At 34.7% G+C, this 23,885-nt stretch overlaps 1 protein-coding gene and 1 pseudogene across 15 annotated transcripts in view; both read left to right on the top strand.

Annotated features, from left to right (window-relative positions):
* Mtd (TLD domain-containing protein mustard) overlaps window positions 1-23,885 on the top strand; it is a 302,520-nt gene that overhangs the window by 217,698 nt on the left and 60,937 nt on the right. For 13 of the 15 annotated variants that reach the window (XM_072013261.1, XM_072013259.1, XM_072013257.1 and 10 more), the window contains one exon: window positions 20,614-20,678. The exons of 1 other annotated variant lie outside the window; for it this stretch is intronic. In XM_072013261.1, the coding sequence (XP_071869362.1) occupies window positions 20,614-20,678 (65 nt within the window). Of the gene's footprint in view, window positions 1-16,833; window positions 17,030-20,613; window positions 20,679-23,885 lie in introns of those variants that run through there. One more of the 15 variants, XM_072013260.1, reaches the window with a different exon arrangement.
* On the top strand, window positions 3,693-6,639 carry LOC139992441 (cytochrome c oxidase subunit 1-like; annotated as a pseudogene).

Raw genomic sequence — 23,885 nt, 5'->3', positions numbered from 1 at the left:
ACGAACGCATATTGAAAATAAAATACAAGGTTGCAGAGATATAAAGATAACGTGAAAATTGTTTGAGGTAAAAGGAAAAATTAAACGAAAGAAAAAAAGCTGTAGTAAAAGGATAATTTGAAAAGAACAGACGAAGCGGAGGTAATTACATTTTTTAAAATATCCATTAACTTGAGGCCTTGTATATTGTATCGTAAGTTTCAATCACTCACGAATATTTTTTTTTTTTTTTGGAAGAAGTTTACAATCAATTCTCATTGAGAATTATAAGTGTGGCGGCACTCGACCACGGAACTTTCCAACGGCTCCGCGACACAAAGCGCTATACCTTCAAAGCGTAAGGCCGACAAGCCTAATGTACCATCGATATCCCTACGGATCTTTCGCCGAATATTCGGAAGAATGCATATGCGGCAACCGTCGCGGACATCTAATAAACGCGTGCCTATCGAGGGGCAACAAAGAAAGAATCCGTTTGGTTTCGAATCAAAGATTCATTCTACCCCGAGCTGCGAAATGCGAAAGGTTTAGTGTCATAGCGAAGCAAACACAATTAGAGATACGTGGTTATTGACTCTTGATAGTTAATCCATTTGCATCCAAGCGCGGATTATTCCGCAATCGGACAACTATCTTCTATCATCAAGCGCGGATTATTACGCGCGCTGCGACTGCTTTTTTTATTTCCATTTTAATCTAAATAATTTTTTTTTTAATAAATAATTTTTACTTTTTTCCTCTGTTATAAAGAATGTAAGATGCGATGTTTGCGAAGTAACATTGTCTACCAATCGTTTTGAACAGTAAATTTTCGATAAACTCCATGAAGCATTCGGATGTCATTTACTACACCTACGACCGACTACACGCGGTGATACGGACTAGTCCTCTTAAGTAGGGCCATGATGCAAATGAGTTAATCGTTAATGGTTAATTATTGTTGATAGTTAATCGTTAATTGTTGAAAGTAAATTGTGGCTGTTGCTTGTTAATAGTTTAATAAACTTTTTGTTGAAAATCAAGAGTATTTCTTGTGGGCATCTTCACCAACGACCACCTCATAAGTAAATTATTCTGGTGTGGTACTATAACTTGAATAATAAATGATTATATGTTTGATTCTAGCTGAATCTAATGTTTAAATCTAGAGGGTAATGTCTTTTTAGCCTGCGGATCTGATCCGTCGTACCAAGTAATTAACTAGTGGGTTTTGGTGGTTATTAATTCTTATGTTATATCTATTACTTAATCTTATGATTGAATTCGTTGAAGAGTTTCTATGTTGGAATTACTCGCTGTTTCCCATAGTTGGATCCCATAGGTCCAAACGGGTTTTAATATGGCTTATATAGCATTATTTAGCATTATTTTACTCTGCACGCTTAAGCTGGAACATCTGCCAATGAGCCAGTGGAGTGGTCACGAATATTAACGTTGTTCTTAATTCTTCGTGCCACGACGAATCAATGAATTTATGGATATGAGAATCTTCTCTTATCTATCTTTTGACGAAAGTCGTACAATACCGGCCAATCTAAATTTCTGTTGTATAACTTGGGCTACTTTTGATAAAAGTCAAATATGGAACAAGTAATTTGTAATTGCAAATAATTCTTGATAAAAGGGGAAAAAATAGTTTCCTTATATCTTATCGTCAAGATCAATAATTCTCCAAGATAAAACGGATGTAATTGACAACGAACGCAAAATTGTTATCCAATACCGTTAAACTATCTACTTATGTAATTAGTAATGTTAGTAAGAAACATTTAAATAAAATAGAACTTCTATTTCGGCGTGTCCACAAATATCACAAGTAGATTGATCGATGTTCTTGTCACATAGGAGACACAACAAATCACGAAATTGACAGATCACCGGTGATATCCTCGCGTTGCAGTTCGAACGTTTCACAAATAATGTAAAGAATTGAAATTTAGATATATTTAGTAGCAAAATTTATTGTACGAATCCAACAGAGTGACGGTTCAGAGTGTTAGAACAGAGAATGTGGAAAGCTGATTATAAAAATGTTTATATACTATGGGTTTGGCTCCTATGGAGTCATGCTGTTACTGTTTTTTGACACTGGAATACTCTCTACGTTGTTGTTTCAATGGCCTGCTGGATGTTCGTTAGCCCCCTTGGTTTTTTCTATCGCTAATTTATGACTCTGTCACATTTTCTTAGTCTGTACACTACACATGAGCCAAACAAACCTTTCCATTTGATATATCGCTGCCAATCTTCGTTGAATAATTCCTTGTGAATAATGCACTCAGTGACTTGTTCATCAAAGTCTAGTTTCCTCTGTGGTAAGCTACTTTTGTCTTACTTATCTTCTTCTTCTAACTTGCTTTCTCTTTCGAAAGGATTTTAACTATAGGAAAAATTAAAGAAAATTTAGACTGGTCTTTTATCTTCTTTTTTAGGTTTTCACCTGTTTTACTAATAATTCATCCACGATGTTTTTAAATGATCTGGTCGGTGCTGCACGATAATCGCGTGGGAAAAGTCTTAGGCTCTGTGCGTAATATACAACGTAAATTAGAAAGACCAGGACATTTGTGTGTACCTAATAGTCTAGAGACAACGTACGTGATATGAAAAAATTATTTCATTGCCTGAGGAATAAGAAATCAGCTATGAAAGATAACTTTTGTTGCGCGGAACGTCAACGTAAACGTTGGACGTCTTAGAACTCTGGCGATACTGAAGAGAAAAGAACGATGCTAGAAGTACGTTGCTTAGAACTACAGTACCTTTATTTGGGTTGTAACTTTCTATTGAGGGACATGAAATTATTGTCCTTTTTATTCGTCGTTCGACAGTCTTCGACGCGTCGAATCTCAAAATACAAATGTTAATTTTAGGAATTCAGCGGTTCGAGAATTACGCATATGTAAAATTGAGCATTTTTAGCGTATTTTACAGACTAGTCTGACGTACTACGATCATATTTCTTCTATTCATCATGTGATTCAGCGTTTCTTAGCCTATGGATCTCCGAGCGCCACGAAGTCCGCACACGCGCAGCTTGTTATTACATTATTCGAATAAAAAATATCCGGTATCAATTTGCTTATAATAGATCTCTTCTCTGAAAAAAAGTTGGCGAAATACAGTCGATACCTGTTTTAATTATACACATTCGGCATAATGTGGATTTAAATTTTGAGTTAAATCTCAAGTTCTTATTTTATTTTATTATTTAACTTGTACTTTATAATTTGTCTAGCTGGACATTTGGCAAATTTTTCTATCTTAATTGCTAAATAACATGTGGATGGCTACCACCAGCGGGATACTATCTTCGAGTTTGACTATTTCATTTCTTTAGTGAGGTCAGTGAGGTATTTTGCTTTTAGTCTTCTTTCTATCTGTTTTGCTTGCTTCAGCAGCCAACTGGTTTCGATGTGTTGCCGTTCTTTCCTTGTATTTTTCTGCGTACCTGTCGATTTCTTCTTTGACCGTTGGTATTTTTAAGTCTCTGCGTATATCCTCGTTTCTGACATACCATGGGGCGTTGACTATTGTTCTCAGTATCCTCGATTGTAGCGACTCTAGTTTATTTATGTGGCTCATTGCTGCTGTCCCCATAGCGGTATTCCGTACGTCCAGATTGATTTTATTATCGTTTTGTAAATTTTTAGTTTACTTTCTATGCTGAGTTTAGAGTTTCGACTAGTTAAGTCTCCAGTGTTCGCGATAACGAAAAATCATTCGAACGAGGTCCTTTGATAAACAAAATGTTAAGAACCGCCGATCCGATTGGTCTTCGCAATTGAACATTGAATTGAATCGTACTTCACCGAATACTAGTTTATATTTTTATTATTTTAATAAACGTAACCGGCCGTTTCGCAGCTCCAACCTAAACTAATACTCATGGATTCATGACTCATGGTCCCGCTGCGTTGTGGCCACCACCCACGTGCATTTGTGTAGAGCCAACAGCTCCGCTTATTAGCATTAGACGAATGATGGATAGAAGCCAGCATGATGTCAAAGTAACGTGCTCACAGGTGTAAAATACGCTAAAAACCGTCGACTTTGCATACGAGTAACTTTTGAATACCAACAAACATTAAAGGACGACAAGTAAAGGAGACAATAATTTCAATTGCAATTTTTTAATTTTCATTAATTTTTATAGCATTGTCTATAGCGCAGTTAACTAAGAGTAGGAACGAGAATTATTTAGGTTTTTGTCGGTACTGTACGACTCTCCCCTATGTGTAACGCTCTACTGTTTAATGAGCTGATTAATCAAGGAACCAATGACACGTATCGATGGAAACCGGCTTCGTTTTGCGTCTAAGGAATATCGCGTGTTGGTCTCGAGTACGAAACGCCGATCGAATTTTGAAAATTCCTTAGGAGAGCTTAGATTAAAATGTTAACATGAAATTCATTTCACCGCTGCTTCTGTGTATCCTTCGAGATCGTGGAAATTGCTTTTGGATAATTAATCGAGTTTCCGTTGTATTATGGAAATATTCAACTTTCCGGTATTTCACATGGCGAGTTTCCATTCTCTGTTTCACGAACGTCATCGTTTAATTAGATACTTCTTTACGGGTACGAAAGAAACGTAGAAGCTAATTAATGGAAGGATCGTAATCGTTCGTAATGAAACAGTCCGATAAACAGAATTCAATTGGTTCGTATACGAAGCAATTTTGAACGAAAGGTAATTAATTAGGCATCTATGTGATCCATTATTCGTTAAATATACTAATTTCCTTATGTACGTGGATAAACTCTGAGATTATTAAAAATTACGCGGATTTTTATCGCATTTAGAACATCCGCATGTACTCAGTTTATCTATCGTTTTGCAAAAATGATATCGATAGCCAACTCTTCGAAAACTGATATCTGATAACCAACGTTAGAGAGATTGACATAATTCTCTCTTAATCTCTATATATAATGAGTAACGTTCTGATAATTTGTAAAAGATTATTTCAGTTATCGATTAACTTTCTTTTCTTCTACTGTACGTTTTATTTGCAATTTTTATGAAATTGTCATCTTAAAAAGAATTGTATAATTTCTGGTATCTTCCACTTCGAAATCAATGCACATACTTCGATAAAAAAATGTCCTTTAAAAGTACAATATATTTTCAGATGCTTCAAAGTGTTCTTTTTCTTTATAACAATATACAACGTAAATTAGTTTACATTATATATTGTATATACTATTAGATTCTGTGTACATTATACGTATTAACAGCAGATAACACATTGGTAACAGAGGAGAGGAAATTTATACGAAGGCGTAACCAGAGCTGAAGTAACGTTTGCTGAAATAAACCAACATCATGGAATGTAAGCAATATGTGTCACTATGTATACACTGGATCTTGTTAAACTATTTGTCGCCGCCTCAAATGGGTTCGTGGAAATTTTTGCAACTGCCACACACCAGTGAAATGAAAAATGCCGGTCGTCTCTCGTTAAAGGATCATAAGACAATTCACTGAGTTATTGAAAACGACATGGACGTGAAACATCAGCTTCTTAAAAAATCATTTAAATGGGTTTGGTCGTTCGTTTGGCATTAACACAGAATTTCCAGGAATTTCTAAAATTGCCTTAACCACGATTACGACATTTTATACGTGTCTATTGCGAAATGACGTTTTCATCATCATCGACTGCAAAATCAAGATACAAAAAATGCTCTGTTATACCAAAAGTATCCAGCTAACATTTAATTCTGTTTTCCGAAATCAACAAGCACATTCGTCTCGTCGATATGCTTTGCATTTTGTTCTAACAAGCGATGATGAGTGATAAAATCATAAATATGACAAAGGACCGTTTAACGATTACGTAATTTATTTTCCTGATCAGTATGTATTACAGGAATTTTATTAATTTTATCATTACAAATATTAGCCGGAGCTATTACTATACTATACATTTTTTGGTCATCCAGAAGTATATATTTTAATTCTTTCAGGATTCGGATTAATTTCTCAAATTATTATAAATGAAAGAGGAAAAAAAGAAACTTTTGGTAATTTAAGAATAATTTATGCTATATTAGGAATTGGATTTTTAGGATTTATTGTTTAACCTCATCATATATTTACTGTAGGATTAGATGTTGATATACGAGCTTATATTACTTCAGCTACAATAATTATTGCCGTACAGGAATTAAAGTTTTTAGCTGATTAGCAACATATCATGGTGGATTAACAGGAGTAATCATCAGTATCTATTAACATCCAGTATCTAACTCATCAATTGATAGTATCTTACATAATACATATTATGTAGTAGGACATTTTCACTATGTTTTATCTATAGGAGCAGTATTTGCAATTTATCCATTGATATCCATTAATTACTGGTATAATACTAAATCAAAAATAATTAAAATATTAATTTATTATTATATTTATCGGAGTAAATGTAACATTTTTTCCACAACATTTTTTAGGATTAATAGCTATACCTCGACGATATTCAGACGATATTCAGATTCTTATCATTGTTGAAATTTAATTTCTTCAATTGGAGCTATAATTTCTATAAATAGAGTATTATTCTTAATTTTTATTATTTTTGAAAGATTAATCTCAAAACGATGAATTTTATTTAAATTTCATCAATCATCTCTTGAATGATTAAATAATAGGATACGGTTTAATCTATCTTACGTATCTTTTCATGTATCTAACTGAGATCGCGTACAATATTCCCGAACAGAATAGGATCCCGAATGGAAAAAGTTTAAGAAGCGCTTATCTATAACAATAATCTGTACATAGCTTATTTTAGAGGAGAGGCACGATGACATATGGATGAAAAAGGCACGTATTGAAAGGAGTATTGGAAATATTCCGAATTCTTTATTTTGTAATGCCATTCATGCAACGCACGATTGAATTTTTTCTATATCAGAAGCAACATTTTCGGTAGTTTGTCGAAACTTTTTGCGAAATATAGCGTTATTAACGATCAACCTCTTTAGTACTACATCAGAACAGGTGTTTAATCAAGAATGGTAACGTGAAATATCTGGTAACTTTTGTTTAATATTTTTTAATATTCTTTAAGATTGTTGGTTGAAACAAAACAGAAGCTTATGAATTTATTATTTACGTCAATCAGGATGGTTTTATTTTATAAGCTTTTTTAGTTCCACTATGAATTAATATCAATGTTTCCGTTAGTTTTGATGAATTTAAGCAATACATTTTGCTTTCGACTGTTTATTCTTTATTCTTTTATTCGATCATTCTTTTTTTCTTTTAAATAGATATGTAAGTGTCACGAAAATTTCGTTATAATATTACGAGTTTGATATCCAAAAAGATACCACTCATATCATGCTGTTTTATTACACCGTTCCGTTCATAAATATCGATAAGTTCCATTCAATACAGTGAACTTATGAAAGGCGCAAAATACAGCTTTCTAAAAAGGCAAAAAATAACACGGGTAATAAATACAGAGAGAGGTTTACTAATTGTTGGTAATTTTGGATCTTAATTGCCAAAATAATGGTACAGGAACACTAAGTTTACATTTAGAATCTATATATAAATAGTTATAAAGTTATTTGATAAACGATTTCAAGGATATTCGTCGATACACATTTATACGCGTCTCAGCACTTTGTCTCACCTGTTAACAGTTTATATTCCCTTGTTTTCGAGATGCCGCGCACACACATACTTCCACACACTCATATTCACATACATGTATCACTACTACGCGGTCAATCTAGTCTAGCACACAAAATTATACATATCTCAATACTAATACATACCACGTTCAGTCATAGCCTAATAGGCTAACCTTTTCAATGTTATCGATTAAAAGCCTTTTTCGCAGCCTGCTCGAAAACAAAAATGTCCCTTTTATCGCTCATCCCGCCTCTATTACATATACCATTCAGCTCTGAAGGGTGTAGCAAGGATAAATATAAATGTGCCAAACAGATAAAAATACGCGTGCTGATAAAAGACACATATTAGAATTAAATAATCGCGCCAAAGGTGACGTGATTGCAACATGGCTGTATGATAGTCAGTCGACTGTGGGACTCGCGTGAGTAGTCGCGGCACTCGCGTCTCGTCTCTCAGCCAACGTGTCTTCGCGGCGGAAGTTTTTGATAAACCAAGACAAGCGATCTCCGATACTGGCGTCGTAAAGTGTGGAGACCAAGGAATCCGATTAACGTTGAGAAATGTAGTGATAGTAACGTCGGAGTTTGTAACGCCGGTTGCAAGAAACATTGGCGTGATACGGTGACGTTGGCCATCGAGAGTTACCTGTTACCTTGAAAAACGCGAAACGCGGACAGACGACTGAACTGTTTGTCTAGCCGATTTCGTTTCGCCTCGTAACCTAACTAATCGATCCTGGTGTTCTTTACGTGGTTGTATACTGTGTTTGATAAAATCTATCAGAGTAGTCGAAGTTATTTTGATTGACAGGTTTCCAACGGTATATCTGAACTATTTTCTGTGATTCATTTAATGATACGTTACGCCGTACGTTGTTTTTAATACTAGAAGATCACCGATCTTGTTATTTTTCAGGGAAATTTTTGCTCGTAGATTCGCGTCAGTGCATTTGAAAATTTTCTTACGATTTATATTATGTTATGTTATATCGTTCTTCAGGCTAGAAATATCGGCATAGCCAAAGATCACTGATTTTGTCATCTTTCGCGGGTATCTTCGTTTATGGATTCGCGTCAGTACCTTTGAAAATTTTCTTGTAATTTATTTAACGTTATATTTTATCGTTCTTCGTGCTAGAGCTATCATAGTCGTGAGAAAGTTTTCATAGAAATTTTCATTCGTAGCTTTAGAGTGGTACGGATGACAGTTCTATAATTTACGTTACATCGTATTTAATAGTAGAACAGTTAACCGGCTAGCTGTCGCGGTCTCTTTGAAAAGCGTGTACCTAAAATGTGTGGCAAAATGTATGCGATGACGAGTATACTCGTCGGACAGAGAGTACACATGGCTGTTATAAGATAGAATTAAGTCGTAATGAAATGACTGTTTTATTCTTTAATTTTATTACTGCAATTTACTGCAATTACTAAATTGCGACTTAAACAGCGAATTGTAACTACTTTTCACGCATGACGAGTATACTCGCCGTAACACGAAATGGTGCCATTTCTTCATGACCACTGTACTCGTCCAAAACAGCTAACTGGTTGAAGCATCGACTAATCGATGGAAATTTTCGTTTTTAGATTTACAACGGCGCGTTTCGACAACTTTCTATGTTTTTGCAAAGTATATGGATAGATAGCTCGTTTCTTCTGTCGCGTTATTTGTTTTTTCGTATACAGTGAGGTGTACTAGAACTAACGTGGTTGAAATGAAAATGAAAATGTAATACGAACTAAAACAACTTAGTAAAAAGTAAGGTGCAGAAATAATACGAAACGTATCTATTTAGTGGGAACTATAAAATGACGAGGTTGTGTTTGCTAGTCTCCTTCAGGCTGCGTTATCTTTTCATAAACGAATCTCGCCTCTTCATTGTAACATCCGGTACGCGTCCATCTTGGACTACGCTAATTTATTTTTTTATTCACGAATTCTTACGCTGCTTAATTATCTTCTATGATGATAGATATTTCTAATCGAGAGAAGAAGAGGTTCATACAGATTCGCTTTGTCAGTCAACGTTTACTTTCTACCATCGTAACGAAGTCGGAGTGGCCGATATTTCTTCGCGTACGTTTACAGCATCTTTGTACGTTATAGCAAGGTTTTTGATATTAGTCATAATAATTGTTCGCCGTAGCATACCTTACCGTATCGTTTCTTTATTATTTCTTTTTTGGAAACGTTCTGCTATAATTGTCTGTAGTTCTAGTGTTAAAATCCTTTTCGTTTAATGCTAATTAATATTAAATGTAATATTAAATTCTTTAAGTATTATTTAGGCTCGATGTTTAGACGAATATCGTATAATTTCAGGAGAAATTGTAAATGGTGCGAAGGTCTCTTTATTCGAACTTCTAACAGCAAAGTTTCATCCTAAACTACTTTCAATCTCGTATCGAATTGAACTCGACGTTCTGCTCTACTTCATTCGACTCTTCTCTGGATGCTTTATCTTTATCTTGATTTAAAAGAACCTTCTAAAGTATATGTTTTTTATGCTTTAAAAGCAATCATCAAAGATCAATCTAGACCTTCCTACACGGTAATTTATCGATTGATATTTTATGTACAAATTGTAGCACGATTTTCCGAATCGTGGTTGTGCAACTTTAATTATTTTATTATTGATCTTGTCATCTTCCTCTCAAGAAGAATTTTGCAGCGATTGTAATTTGAAACCTGTGACTTATAAAATTTCTCTAAAGGGAAATTTAAGTTGCGAACAGTTACGCAGATATCGAAATCATAATACTTGTCAATATGTAAGACGAATCGGTTCTAACCCGAACGATTTTCTTAACCTTAACAGAAGAACACAAATGGTATATTATACGTTATCTCGTGGAATATTGTTGTATTCCTCTTAGGGATTGGTATTGCTTCAAATTATCTTCATGTTAGCATCTGAGAAAAATAGCAGTTTTCTATTAGCAAATGTGACGCAAGAAATATCAATATGCTGATAAATTGTTCCGCGGTTAATGTTCCATTTCCTTCTTCTTCTTCTTCTCGTCAGTTCTTGATTTCTCGTGCATTTTTTCTGTGGCGCAGTTTTGTAACCAAAGAAGAGAAACACGAGAGAGTCGAGTCAGCTATGTTGATAGATACTTATTTCTGAACTCATTAAGAAGAGATTAAAGACAGCAGGCTTATGAGTCGCGATGAATATTCATTAATACGTACAAAAATAAATAATACAGTTGTGCAATTATCATTGCATAGAGCAAAATTTTGTAAATAAAAATGAAACTATTGAAATTCTTCGATTATTCTTACCCTTGATATTTTCTTTTCTTTTCTTTTTTTCCCTTTCAACTGGCCAACTTTTATCTTGTCACTCTTCCACAATGTGGAATGATTTTATCGATTTTCAATATTTCTTCTTCGCAAGTAACGATTCTTGGACGTTTTCCACATTTCGAAACTTTCATCGCTTCGGCTTTTCAATTAAGAAAATTACGGACCAGTAAATGCAATAAATACTTGAAATTGTTATTTTTTAATATTTCTTCCTCACAAGCAACGATCCATAAATATTTCCATGTGAATTCTAAAACCACGCCTATTCTATGATTTTTCAGTTATTTTCAATTATAATCTCGAAGAATATTAATTGTTATCGATGATGTAGTAAGAGAAGCTAGAAAAAGTTAAGTATTATCCGTAATAACCAGAGCGATGCAAGATACGTAACTGCAGCTCGCTGCGATCGATTCGTTCGAATTCTGGACCTGGTAGCTGCATTCGTAGAGCTTGTTCCCCAGTTTCCTAGTTATTTATTCGTCCCGTCAAGACTCGAGAAGCATCCTAAGAGCGAGTCAATGTCGACCGGAGCCCCCAAGGCTGACCTACACGAAACACGAGCACTGCTCGTGCTAGAAAGTCGCTGTCACTGGTATTCTGTTTCGCGTTCCCGTCGGAACGTTCGTTTTCTTTCATCTTCGATCATTCGAATTCTCAAATTTGCTGGAATATTCAAGAAACCACGGATATCTACATCTATATCTTATCGGTCTATTCACTTCTTACTATGAGGATAATCGATGGAGTATACACGAGGCGTCGATAAGATTTCATTTAGTAAATACGGAAATATGAGTGTCTAGGGATCGTATATACCTTGTTTAGTATTTATTAAACTGAATATCTACCGTTATCGAAACACGTAGACTAAGCAAAATTATGTATATACAAGGGAAGATTCTCAACCCGAAAATTGAAACAATCGTGAATCTTTAGCATACGTAGAAGAATGTATTACGCAATTGTTTGCTTACTGTGGAAATTCTTAGCCAACGATAGCTAGGATTAAAAGGCGTAACATTTGTCTGAAAATAGATCTTTCCGTCTCTTACAGTTCGCGAGTTCTAACGTGAAATCGGAAAATAGCCGAATTTTCAAGGGTACTCTTGAAAGGGGAATAACTTTTTAACACTTTGACTGCCATGCCGAAATCACATGTTTCGCTCAGGACGCCCCGGGAGTATTTTTATTATTCAAAGCATATAATAGCAAAATAATAATAAATTGATGATGCAAGACAACATTCTTCCCCAATGGACCGTTTATCTTATTGGTGGTTACGGGTGACCACCGTGGCGCCTTGGTAACAATTGATAGCGACATATTATAAAAAGGTTTCGTTTATTTCAACAAACCATTCGCATTCGTTATTTCGTCGTAAGTAAAACGTGCATAATATATTGTTGAAATGTGTAGAAGATATTAGTAAACAGTATTTGCTCATTCTATATATAATTGTAAGGTATGTGCACATTTCTAACTTCAATTATATGATTACAAAGCAGCATTTACGATTATTTTGTAAGGTGTGTTTATAATAATATTCGTAGATTACCCTTCGAAGATATGGATACAAACACAGTGCACCGTTAGATGCACGATTTGTTCTCATTTTTTTTTATTGATGTTCTAATAAAAATGTTTAATTGTTCAATGGGGCACTTTTTATTTCAAAGTATCTTCTATTTATCTATTATATTCAAAATGCCCTAACTATCAATTTTCATTCAATTTTTACAATTATAAGAAGTTCAAGCGCTCCGGTCACCAATGACCACGGAGAAACCGTGGCCGGTCATATATGACCAACGTGGCAGTCAAAGTGTTAAACGTGAAGCTTTTGTTTTGAAAAGTTATAAGAATTCGCCTGTAAGAGGAGTCTTCGAAAAAACCGCATTACGGTCAGAATTGCGAAAAAGATAGGAACAATCACTTTTTACCTGACTGTTTTACCTGAGCCCGTAATGAGAATTTAAACACCACGTCTTGTAGATTCGTGTTGGTTCACGTTCACGCTGAAAGTTGCATCGAAATCGATCGATGCAGAGCAAGGTTTGTTACAATTTATAACAGGTGGAAAGTCGTGAAAAACTGCGATTTTTCATCGGTTTTAACCGTTTGTAGCTCGCAGCAACGTTAATCGATTTCGATGAAATTTTCAACGTGCATGCAACTGACGTAGACCTACAGAACGTAGCATTTAAATTCTCGTTACAGGCTCGGATAAAAAAGTTGTAAAAAGTGGCTCCTGCTATCTTTTTCGCAACTCTGACCAATCGCAATTTCCTCGAGATCTATTTTACGCGCCATCTAGTAAACTAATCCTTGCGACGTCTCAAAAAAGCGAGGCCGTTTGGTGCAATTTCGAAGAAGTAATTCTGCTCTGAAGACTGTTCGAATATTAATGGAAGCGACTGTGCTCAAAGTTTCATAATTTGTTGAATTTCATAATTTTGCGGATCCTCCCTTGTTAGTAGAACCTGAATTACCTAAACTATCGTAACTACCAATATACGTTGCTGTGCGAAAGTTTCTGACAAGATCGAGTTTTCACTTTGTAGCCTAAGAGCGATACTTGAAAGAATTTTCCTCCATTTTCTTAGTGTTACACTTACAAACTTGAATTTGCCTAACGATTCAAAGATTAATTACGACACGCGTTACTTGAATAGCCGAATAACTTCGACTTCAGCAATAGACTATTACCAACTTGTGCAAGGAAAGAGCAAGGTCATTTGACGAAAGAATGTTTCCGAATCCGGTTTTCTTTGTCCTCCGTCAGCATTTCGAACAAGTCCCTTAATACAGAGACAACTGTACACTTTCCCGCTTGAAAGTAATTGTTCGTTCAATTCGCTCGAATCTGACTTTCTTAGCCTTGGATGTACACATTCGTTGCGAGACATAACTCGCGAAAGTACACTTCCGACGCTCTGGAATTCTCTAATTGTCCATTACTCGGGAGATCTTTTAAATCGCTACAAAACGACTAACAAATTTTATTATCGGAGTGTCGTATAAAGATTATGAGTTCTGAGATTTAAGAATTTTGTAAATATTTCTTTCGTAGTTTCCTTGTTTCGTGCGAAAAAATTATAATAAAATTAGAAAGTTATTTAACAGAAAAGTTTATTTATTAAGTATTGTAATAGGAAAATTTGAAAATTTATAGAATGTTCTCGTTATGACAAAATTACGTGTTTCATGCTGGCGAGAAAATTTCATGACACACGAGGCTCTAGAAAATAAATAAATAAATGAGTAAATAAATTATAAACTGTAGCAAAATTGCTGTTGGACAATCTTACTATTTTACATCGACTAGGATAATTAAATCGCTCGTAATTTATAAAATTGACGTAAAATTACTCGTTTTATCGTCAAACTTATTACTGTGTTATGCAAGAGAGTTTATTAGCACTGGTTGGTGACTTGTAGCCACATATAAGATTTCGCTAACAATATTACCTCAATCGTGTACATAAAATGACTCTAAGGGGCAAATTAATTTTATAACACGTTTAAACAAAGTCGTAAAATTTTCAGAATACATGTTCGCCACGTTCATCATAACTATAATATTCCACAACGAATGTTGTATTTATATCTGCCAATTCGACTCGTTGCAAGAATTGTACGAAGTTTCTTTTAAATGCACAACGTAAAATCGTTGGTCGACTGTTCTTCTAAAGTCCTGGCGCCATTTCTTATATAGGTTAACGAAGTGCCATCGATCAAGTCACAGTGTAATTGCGTTCGCAGGTGCTGTACGTGTTTCTCTCATTTGTCTTTCACTCTTTCATGCACGCTGTATGCTAATACAGCACACGTTGTAAACCTAAATTTTCAATGTTCTAACTGTACACGATTTACGACCAGGATCCGTTAAAATTAACGTCGACGTCGTTAAAAGTTCGAAGTCGAGAGACTTGTACATTTCTCATTATTAAACGTTGCAATTCCTCCAAATCTTCGAAATCATACCAAACTCCAAAATGATTCATTTTTGTGTATTTTATTAATGACGTGCAGTTAACACCTTAACCCTCAACAACATCGAAACGTAAAAATTTAATTCATTGGATCATTGGGTACCATAACAATTTTGGACTAGATTACTTAATTTGGGAATTTTTTATTTGATCTAATATTTGTTAGCAGTTGCTATCGCAAAGGATTTCAAATGCGAGATAAAATTAAGCAAATTAAGCAAATGTAACATAAAGTGGTATAATAAATTGGCGATTATCTATAACCCAACAATACTATTTGACAATATTCGAGGATTAACCCATTTGCATTATGGCCCTACTTAAGAGAACAGTTGGTCCCTATCACCGCACGCGGTCGATCGTAGATCCAGTAAATGACATCCGAATTCTTCATGGAGTTTATCGAAAATTTACTGTTCAAAACGATTGATAGACAATGTTGCTTCGCAAACATCGCATCTTACGTTCTTTATAATAGAGGAAAAAAGTAAAAATTATTTATTTAAAAAAAAATTATTTAGAATTTAAAACTTCGTTATCTTCACTTGGTGAGATCCTACGGATACGTTTTCGAGTATGTCCTATTTGTATACTTTGATACGAATCGTCAAGATCGTCAAAATTCATTGGGGAAACTAAATTTTAGTTTAATTTAATTTGAATTTGTTAAATTTAATTAAGATTGACAGTACTTACTCACAGTGACAATTAAAAAAATTTTCACAACAAAAGTAAGACTTGTTTAGAAAATAATAAACTGATATAGGCGAGATGCTGACAAACGGGTCAAACGTGATCTCTCACATGTGAAGAATACTAAGCGACTGAAATAAAAAGCAGTTGCAGCGCGCGTAATAATCCGCGCTTAGTGATAGAAGACAGTCGCAGCGTTTGGATGCAAATGGGTTAAGAATCGGAATATGATTAATAATAAAGTAATTATTACTGTTAAGTATTATTATGTAATTTATAAGTTGGTTGACTATAGGAGAGAGGTGGTTTGACAGGGAGATTACAAGTATTACATCATTATAAACATAAAAACGAAAGATCTGCTCGCAACGATGGTTTCTTTATTTTGTAACGTCATTCATACACGTGCAATCGCTTCCTCGCGTCGTTGTTATTTCACTGATGTTGTAACACTGACGCGCGAATTTTTTCTATATTAAAAGTAACATTTTTGGTAGCTTGTCTAAACTTTTTGCGGAGTATTATTAGCGACTGGCTACTTTAACGCTACGTCAGAACAAGCTTTTCAAGTTTATTCAAGAATGGTACGTAACACGAGATGCCATATTTGTGGCGAAAGAACACAACATAAGTCTATTAATTTATTATTTATGTTAATCACGATTGTTCATTATTATAAGCTCCTTTGTAGATTTTTCAGTTTTATTATGAATTAATATCAATTTTTTTCGTTAATTTTGTCTGGTTTAAGAATTATATTTTACCGTCGATCGATTACTTTTTGTTCTTTAATATGATAATTACTTCTGCTTTTTAAATACGTACGCAAGTTTCATATAAATTTTGTCGTAATTATTTTGATGTAAAAAGGGACGAAATTCATTTGTTTTAAAAAGCAAAAGATAAGACAGGTTTGTTAGTATCACAATTTGTTAGTATCAAGTGCAGTTATACCTTACAGGCAACCTTCTGATTATCATCGATATCATCGATGTTAGAAGTAGAATGATCTTTCGGTTTTTGTTATATCTAGTTCGAAACAGAAATGTCCCGTTTATTCCATCTCTGCCCTATTCTCCAATTCGTCCGAATATATAATTATGAACTGAATGTGTCCACAATATGGAACAGTAGTATAGCGAAGAGACTATGGTGGTTTTCAATTGGATGTCAGCTGATTTATGATCGAAGGGAATAATGGAAAGTGACTGTTCGAGCACGTCGAACTCGTCGTTCGAGTTCTTGGACTACGATTCAAGCAAGATTTACATATACGAGAAGGAATATCGCGACTATGTCGTGTACTTCTCCGCGAATGGCGATTCCCCGACATCCACCTACAAGAGTTTTGAACACAGTTCCTTTGAAAGCACAGGTATCGCTCTTATACCAAGTTTAACAGATATTTCGATCGATTTTCATGGCTAAACGATCGTGTCTTTTACGGTAAAATAGATTCGAAAGACGCGAAACGAAGCTGTAGACAACGGTAGAAATCGATTACGTGAACTTTGAAACGTTTAACGTTTTAACGTCGTTGGAGAACCGGCACAGCCATAACTCGGACAGTTTAACGCTCGAATAAAGTAATCGATTATGAAAGTGTCGTCCTGGCAGATCGTGGATTTACTTCGATATCGACGATTAATCTGTTTGGAAATGTCGAGAAACGTGTATACTTAATTCTGACTATATTTTAATGTTGTCTTAATGACAACAAATTAATTTATTATGGTACAGACACGGTAGTTTGTTACAATATCGTAGATATCGTATTTTCTTTAAGTTTCAATAAATTAAAATTCAGTTTCATTAAATAAAATTAAAAAGAAGAAAAATAGTTTAATTGCGGTTTAAGTGGAAGATACAGCGACCAGAAATTCTTTTTTCTAGAGGATACAAAATAATTCTCTTCTCTCTTTTATGGTATAATAACTTGGTCTCTGTAGAGGTTTAAATGCCGTTTGAATGGAAAGAAACGTAGACCACCGCGGGGAAAAGGAACACAGAGGCGGCTCATCTTTCAAACTCCGAACAAAAAATACTAAGATAATTCCCGTTATTTTTATTACACTCGTGTAAGCGCACATTTATCTTTTTTATTAGCGGCGTGTAACGGAGACGTCGCGCTTAGTGATTAATTTAATTGCAACTTACGTTTAAACCTGCATTCTCGCCAGGTAACTTCCGTCATTTGCATTTGTGGCGCGAATCGCGCATAAAGAGATCGTAGGTTTTATATTCTTTGTATCCACGAGGAATTGCCGCGAGACCACTATCGTTTTATTCCATCGACAATAATATTTCGAAAATCGTACCAAGTATAATAAAATTCTCTCTTATTCTTAGATATATATAATATACATGAAAAAAACATATTCAGCTATGAAACTAAATAAAGAGACAATTTTATTAACACGATATCGATCGAAATTGTTTCACTGTAAAGAACTGTTACTCATTACGCTGCTCCTCCTTTGTAGTTTCCAATTTGTAGAAAATAAATTCCTCGGAATCGAACGGTCGAGTTAAATTCTTGCTGAGTCAAAGAAAATTAGTAAGCAGCATGTTAATAACTTGAACAAAGATGAAATCAGCATGTTAATAATACAGGACGAGTTAACGCACGTACTCCGTGGCTGTAGAAAGTCGACCGACCAGGTTCCAAAGCAAAGTAATGAAAGGATTTCCACGGTTCTAAATAAAAGGACAAATTATAACGAGTCATTGAAGAAGCGCGCGCCGTCACGACCGATGTCTTTTCAAATATTTCTTTAATAAAGTATAATCGCTCAAGTGCCTGGCTGTGGGATTGCGTTTCAGTGACCTTTTACCAAAAGGTGCACCGTTTCTCATGAAGAGAAGCTAACCCTAATAATAATGCCTGCAATAATACCAAAGTATCATGTTCGATCGACTGAAAATGCAATTCTATGAATGTAACAATTCTTCGCGTCTGTATCGGTAACGTGAGAATTTTTGTTTCCTTGTCGTTTTCACTAGCGAAGAGACAAATAAACCACCGAAAGCTATTAAATATTTTCGTAGATTTTAAATATTTTAAATATTTTTTAATATTTTAGTAGATTCGTAGACACGTAATCTTTTTCTTTTTTATCCCAAAACGTTTCGCTGCGAAGACGCAAACTATTTAAAATTTTCTTACGATCATTGATCGACTATTTCGTAAATATCGCTGGACGATCACTAAGATATCTATTTACCGTGTTTCCAAACAATACATTGAATTTTTAAACAAACGCGAAGTTGTTCGAATATTGAAATACCAGAAATGGTAGAATTTAACACTAGAAGTACCGATAGTTAACACGATGCTATTTCTACCAAAACCAGTTAAAATGACTAATCTTTGTACAAAACGAGGAAACTGGTTAATTGAGGTTCGATAAACAGATTACAGGACCCTTTAACACTTTGAGATATACCAGTCATCTCGACTGGTATTGATATAAGTAGCCTTGATACAAAATTATTTTGAGATCGAATACATAAAAAACAAAATAAAATTCATTATATTATTCTTTTAGTTATCATTGCGAGAGTCATTACATTATTGCGGAACAAAAATATAACATGAAATAGGAATTTTAAAATAAAATTGTAAACCCAGTCAATTTACTAGCTGTAGTGTCAAGTGCCGGCTGAATATTTCTATCGATCTTCGTTTAATTCAGAAACAAAGTGAAGAAGTAAGAGCAGTGAGATGGAAAATGTCTTTGTGTGCATAGTTGGACATTTACACGGGCAGCGATCATTTTCCTCGCGACACGCGGTTATCTTGTCGATTTCCTTCTTAAAAAAAAATTGCCACGCGCAGCTGATTGAAATCGATATGATTGCGCTACGACATCCCCATAAATTGCCACTTTATCGCGATTGTTACGATGGGAACGCGCTTCATTGATTGTCCCGGATAAAGCCTGACATCCCTTGACTCCTACATACGCTGCAACAATCTAAATTAACAACGATCAAACGTATTTGCTTGATTATTCCCCGAATATAATAACCGTTCGCTTATCATCGCGCGCCCGTGTCGCCTGTTTGCCGTCACAAAGCTCTGCCATTCGGCGAATTAGAAAATTAAGTCGCTATTGTTCCTTGAATCGCTCGTCCTCAGCCGCGTCTACGTAGCTAGAACGTTTTCTCGAGTTTCCGACACGATGGATACGTGACTGGAAGTTTGACGCTGTCGGAGATTTCAACGCCTGTATAGAATGCTCGCACAGGCATGCCATAATGCCATAATACGGTTGATTTCGTGCATCTTAGGTTTGCCACTAGACCGTGAATTTTTATACGTTCATTTGTTTCACCATATATTATTCTTCCGAGAATTATGAATTTCTATAAATGTCCGCAGTCTGTCCATGAGCGAATGAATAATTGCTTCAATTTACTTCATTTTCAATATTCACTATCTTGCGTATTTTAGGAATTCGTTAGTATCTGTTGAAACTTTGCAATTATCATAAACGTCTCTACTATGACATAGTAAGAATTGCTTGCAATTAAATGGGGAAAAATCGTGATTAATCATAGTTCTCTGTTTTAGTCGGACATTGATTATGTTCTCTTCTTTTATATTCTGTATTATCTGATCTTTACATCGACGTATACCTTCAAGAAAATCAGAAATTAATCGTGAATTGAGAATTAAGTGGAATTAGAAAATTGGTAGAAAACAGAGATTCGACTTTGGAGTGGCTTGTGGTATAAAGTTGTAAAATATTATGGGCGTCTCCTAAGCGAGCACTATGTCTTCTCAAATGATTAATTAATTTCAAGCAATCTCTATTTTAGCCTCGAGCCTAGCGTAATAAAATTTTCCCTCTGAATTGTAATTTACGATCGAATGATTTTTATTGCAGCCTGACTGACGTGACAACCGAGCTTAATTTGAAATGATACTCACGATTCTCGATCTGTCTTTTTCAGATACAGACAGCGAAAGCGAGGATGGCTCGTCGACAAGGTTAAACTTCAACATCATCCCCTACACTGTGAGTAATTCGTTCCTCTATGCAAGACGAATGGAAACGATTGAAAGTCAAGGAAAAGCAACGTAACCTCTGCTCGAGAATGCATAAATATCTGTTATCGATCGAATCTGCCATGATGCATTTGATTCATGCGCGAAGTTCTGATCGCTCGATCCATTCCATACGCGTTATTTACACACTGCACTGAATTCGCATAAATCACATACTCCAAATTTTAAGCATTATCTTATATCTATTCTCTTTGTTCGAAGATTAATTGTCTAAAACTGTGTTCGTGAAAATCGCATCTTTTGTTCAGAAACATCTAATTTTAACTATTGTTTCGTTTATTTTCTTTATGTAAAAATTGTGTCTTCTGTAATCATTTTGCTAAAAGTTAGATCTTTATGCAGAAATTAAGATTATATTTCTCAATCATTCGAGCAGACGTTGTCAAACATACTTTTCCATGACATCTCAATCAATTCTTCGAAATATTAGAATGTTTTGTCATGCGAAAAAGTTATCAGACATAAGTTGGCCTAAATTCCCAAGAGTAGATCAACGAAAGTAATCAAACGTATATCAATCAGATTTACCCAAAACGCGTTCGATTACGAATAAACTCGTTTCGTACAATTCGTCATAAATGAAGGAAGACGAGTTAGCTTGCTACTTGGATTTCTAATCATAAATTTAAGGAAAGATTCTCGTGTTGACGACAATAAAACCAAGTGACTTTTACAAATCTTTTTTAAAGCAACTACTGATCGTGTGAGATTAGACGTTTTTGGGATGAAAGTAGACAGTCTTGAAGTATGAATTTAATGTTTTTACTTCAGTTTTTCTTATTGTTTATTGTATATCGTACAAGTCATGTGATCGTCTTTGACGATGTAACCATTGTTAGAGTGCAGTGTAGCATTTGTCACAATCATCAAAATGCAGAAGTTAAGAAATTGTCTTATAATTTACGCTGATAGCGAACTTATTTTTGAAAAAAAAAAAAAAGCAAAAGATTGGAAAGTTCTAGTGTATTTAGAAGAAAAATTAACCTTTATCAGCAGATAAATTGAGTTTATACTGTTTAAACAGATATTACAAGTAAATAATCAAATAAAAATTTCATCTTCAATTCTTGGAGAAATTTCGAACAAAGCGAACGATCTTCTCTGTCAGAAATTGATTCATCGGTTTCTCACTTAGCGCCAGTTTAAAAAGTTAATAAACGACGAGCAGAGTTGAAATTAAAAAAGTTACATCTGTACTTCAAGATCGTGAATGCATCTGAAAAAGATCTAGTCCCACATAACTAGTAGTTAGTCAAAAAAAATTCATAGAAATCTGTTGCTCTCCTCTTATTTCTTAATTCTCCTCTTAATTCTTCAAGCGCCTACAATAAGATATTTTTTACTTAATTATGAACACGGTTCATAGATCAAAACGCAGAAGAATTATTGGCCAACACATTTGATGAAATTCACGTGCCTCAACGAGTCGTCGAGCATGATTCATCGTCATATAGTTTATCAGCAAATATCAGGAAATTCTCGTTCATCTTCAATTATCAAACCGTTACAGCTCGCGTATGTTCTCTTCTTATCTTTCTACCGAGTGAAATATTATCTATATATTTATTTAGACAAGAAATTTATTGCGCGTGAAACACTTCCTAATGTTTAATCGTTCGCTGTTGTCATTTCCACGTTCTTCGTTGTTCGTGTGATCGATGATTTTAGATTATCTAACTATGTAGCGCCACTATCATCGTAATCTTCAAACTTGCATATTTTATTTGATATAAAAATTTATCGAATCTAGAAATACTGTTAGAGAACTTGATCAAATGGCGAACAGATGTTTAGAAGATAAACATTCGAAGAACTTTTATTAACACTTACGTAACATATTGTATGCATGGTTTTCAACATTGAGGGAAGAGAAATATGGACAGGAAAAAGGTAACAGAAGCCTTCTGTGTTATGATAATTTCCCTCGAATTTATTTACATTCTTCCGATAAATCTATTCGTCTATCTACATTTCGATAAAAGTCTATTTAACCTGAGAAGGTTCACTACGATAGTAACAGTCAAATGTGTTTCATTATTCGTATCAAATTACATTTATGAAATCAAATCATGTTTTATCATTCATTTTCAAGGATCCTGTAAATATAATAATTTGCAAAGTTGACAGAAAGGATACAAACTTTAAAAAATACCAAAGCTTCTGCTAGTACCTATAGCCACTACCTATAGTAATCTCTTCTTTAAACTTATATTTTTTACATTTAAGAGTTCTATCATAAAAAAAAAGAATAAAAAATTGAAGAAACGTTCAATATGACAACAAACGAGTCTTCGGGGATGAGTCGATAATACGATTAAATCGCTTTTTGCGAATAATAATAATACGCTCTTCGAGATTGCAAGCCATGGAAGACTACGGAGAGATAATTTCGAAAGTTCGTAGAATAAATTTACTTGCGATTTTATTGGCCGAGGTTTTTGGCGCGAATATATAGCGTTTATTGGTAACGCAAGGTTGGTTCGGTGAAACGAGCATGAGGCAGGTTGAACGAAACGCAGGTCGGTGTATACGCACGCTAAATTACTCAAGCACTTGGACTCTGGTTGCATAATGACACGCTTATGCTTTCTTGAGCGTGCACATACGCCTTTCGCAAATCGACGCTCACTTTCTCGACGAACACGTATATACACGCGCGTTGCTGGTAATCGATACGACATTTCACGGGGGCAGGGGAGGGAGAGAAAGAGATAACGTGGTAATCGCCACGATTCTTATGAAAGCGATTCTGACGAAAGGATCCAGTATTAGATCACACGTGTCGATAAATAATGCACCTTGGATCCTTTTCGGTATCCGTGGTCGAATTTAAAATTGAGATTAAGTCGTATTTAATCTTAGTACCTTCGACTTTGATATTACTAGAGTAGCTTGGTCCTTATGACAACAGCATTGCTTATTACAGACACATGATCCACTTTTGACTAACTTTTTCTGACCTCGATTGTATCGTACGTGCGAAATTAAATCGCACTTAATCGCGATATCTTGATTTTTATTTTTTAATAGACGGTGATTTTTTATTATTTTGTAACAACTTTCAATTTATTTTGAAACGATCACGCTACATATCGTATATGGTTCGCTTATTTGCATTTGTACCGCTTTCTTGTTTCGGTAGATTGTGTCTTAGAAA

The sequence above is a fragment of the Bombus fervidus genome, chromosome 11, assembly GCF_041682495.2.
Source record: "Bombus fervidus isolate BK054 chromosome 11, iyBomFerv1, whole genome shotgun sequence".
In the NCBI taxonomy this organism is placed as follows: Eukaryota; Metazoa; Arthropoda; class Insecta; order Hymenoptera; family Apidae; genus Bombus; species Bombus fervidus.
Note: the sequence above shows the minus strand (reverse complement) of the source record. Positions and strands in the feature narration are given on the sequence as shown.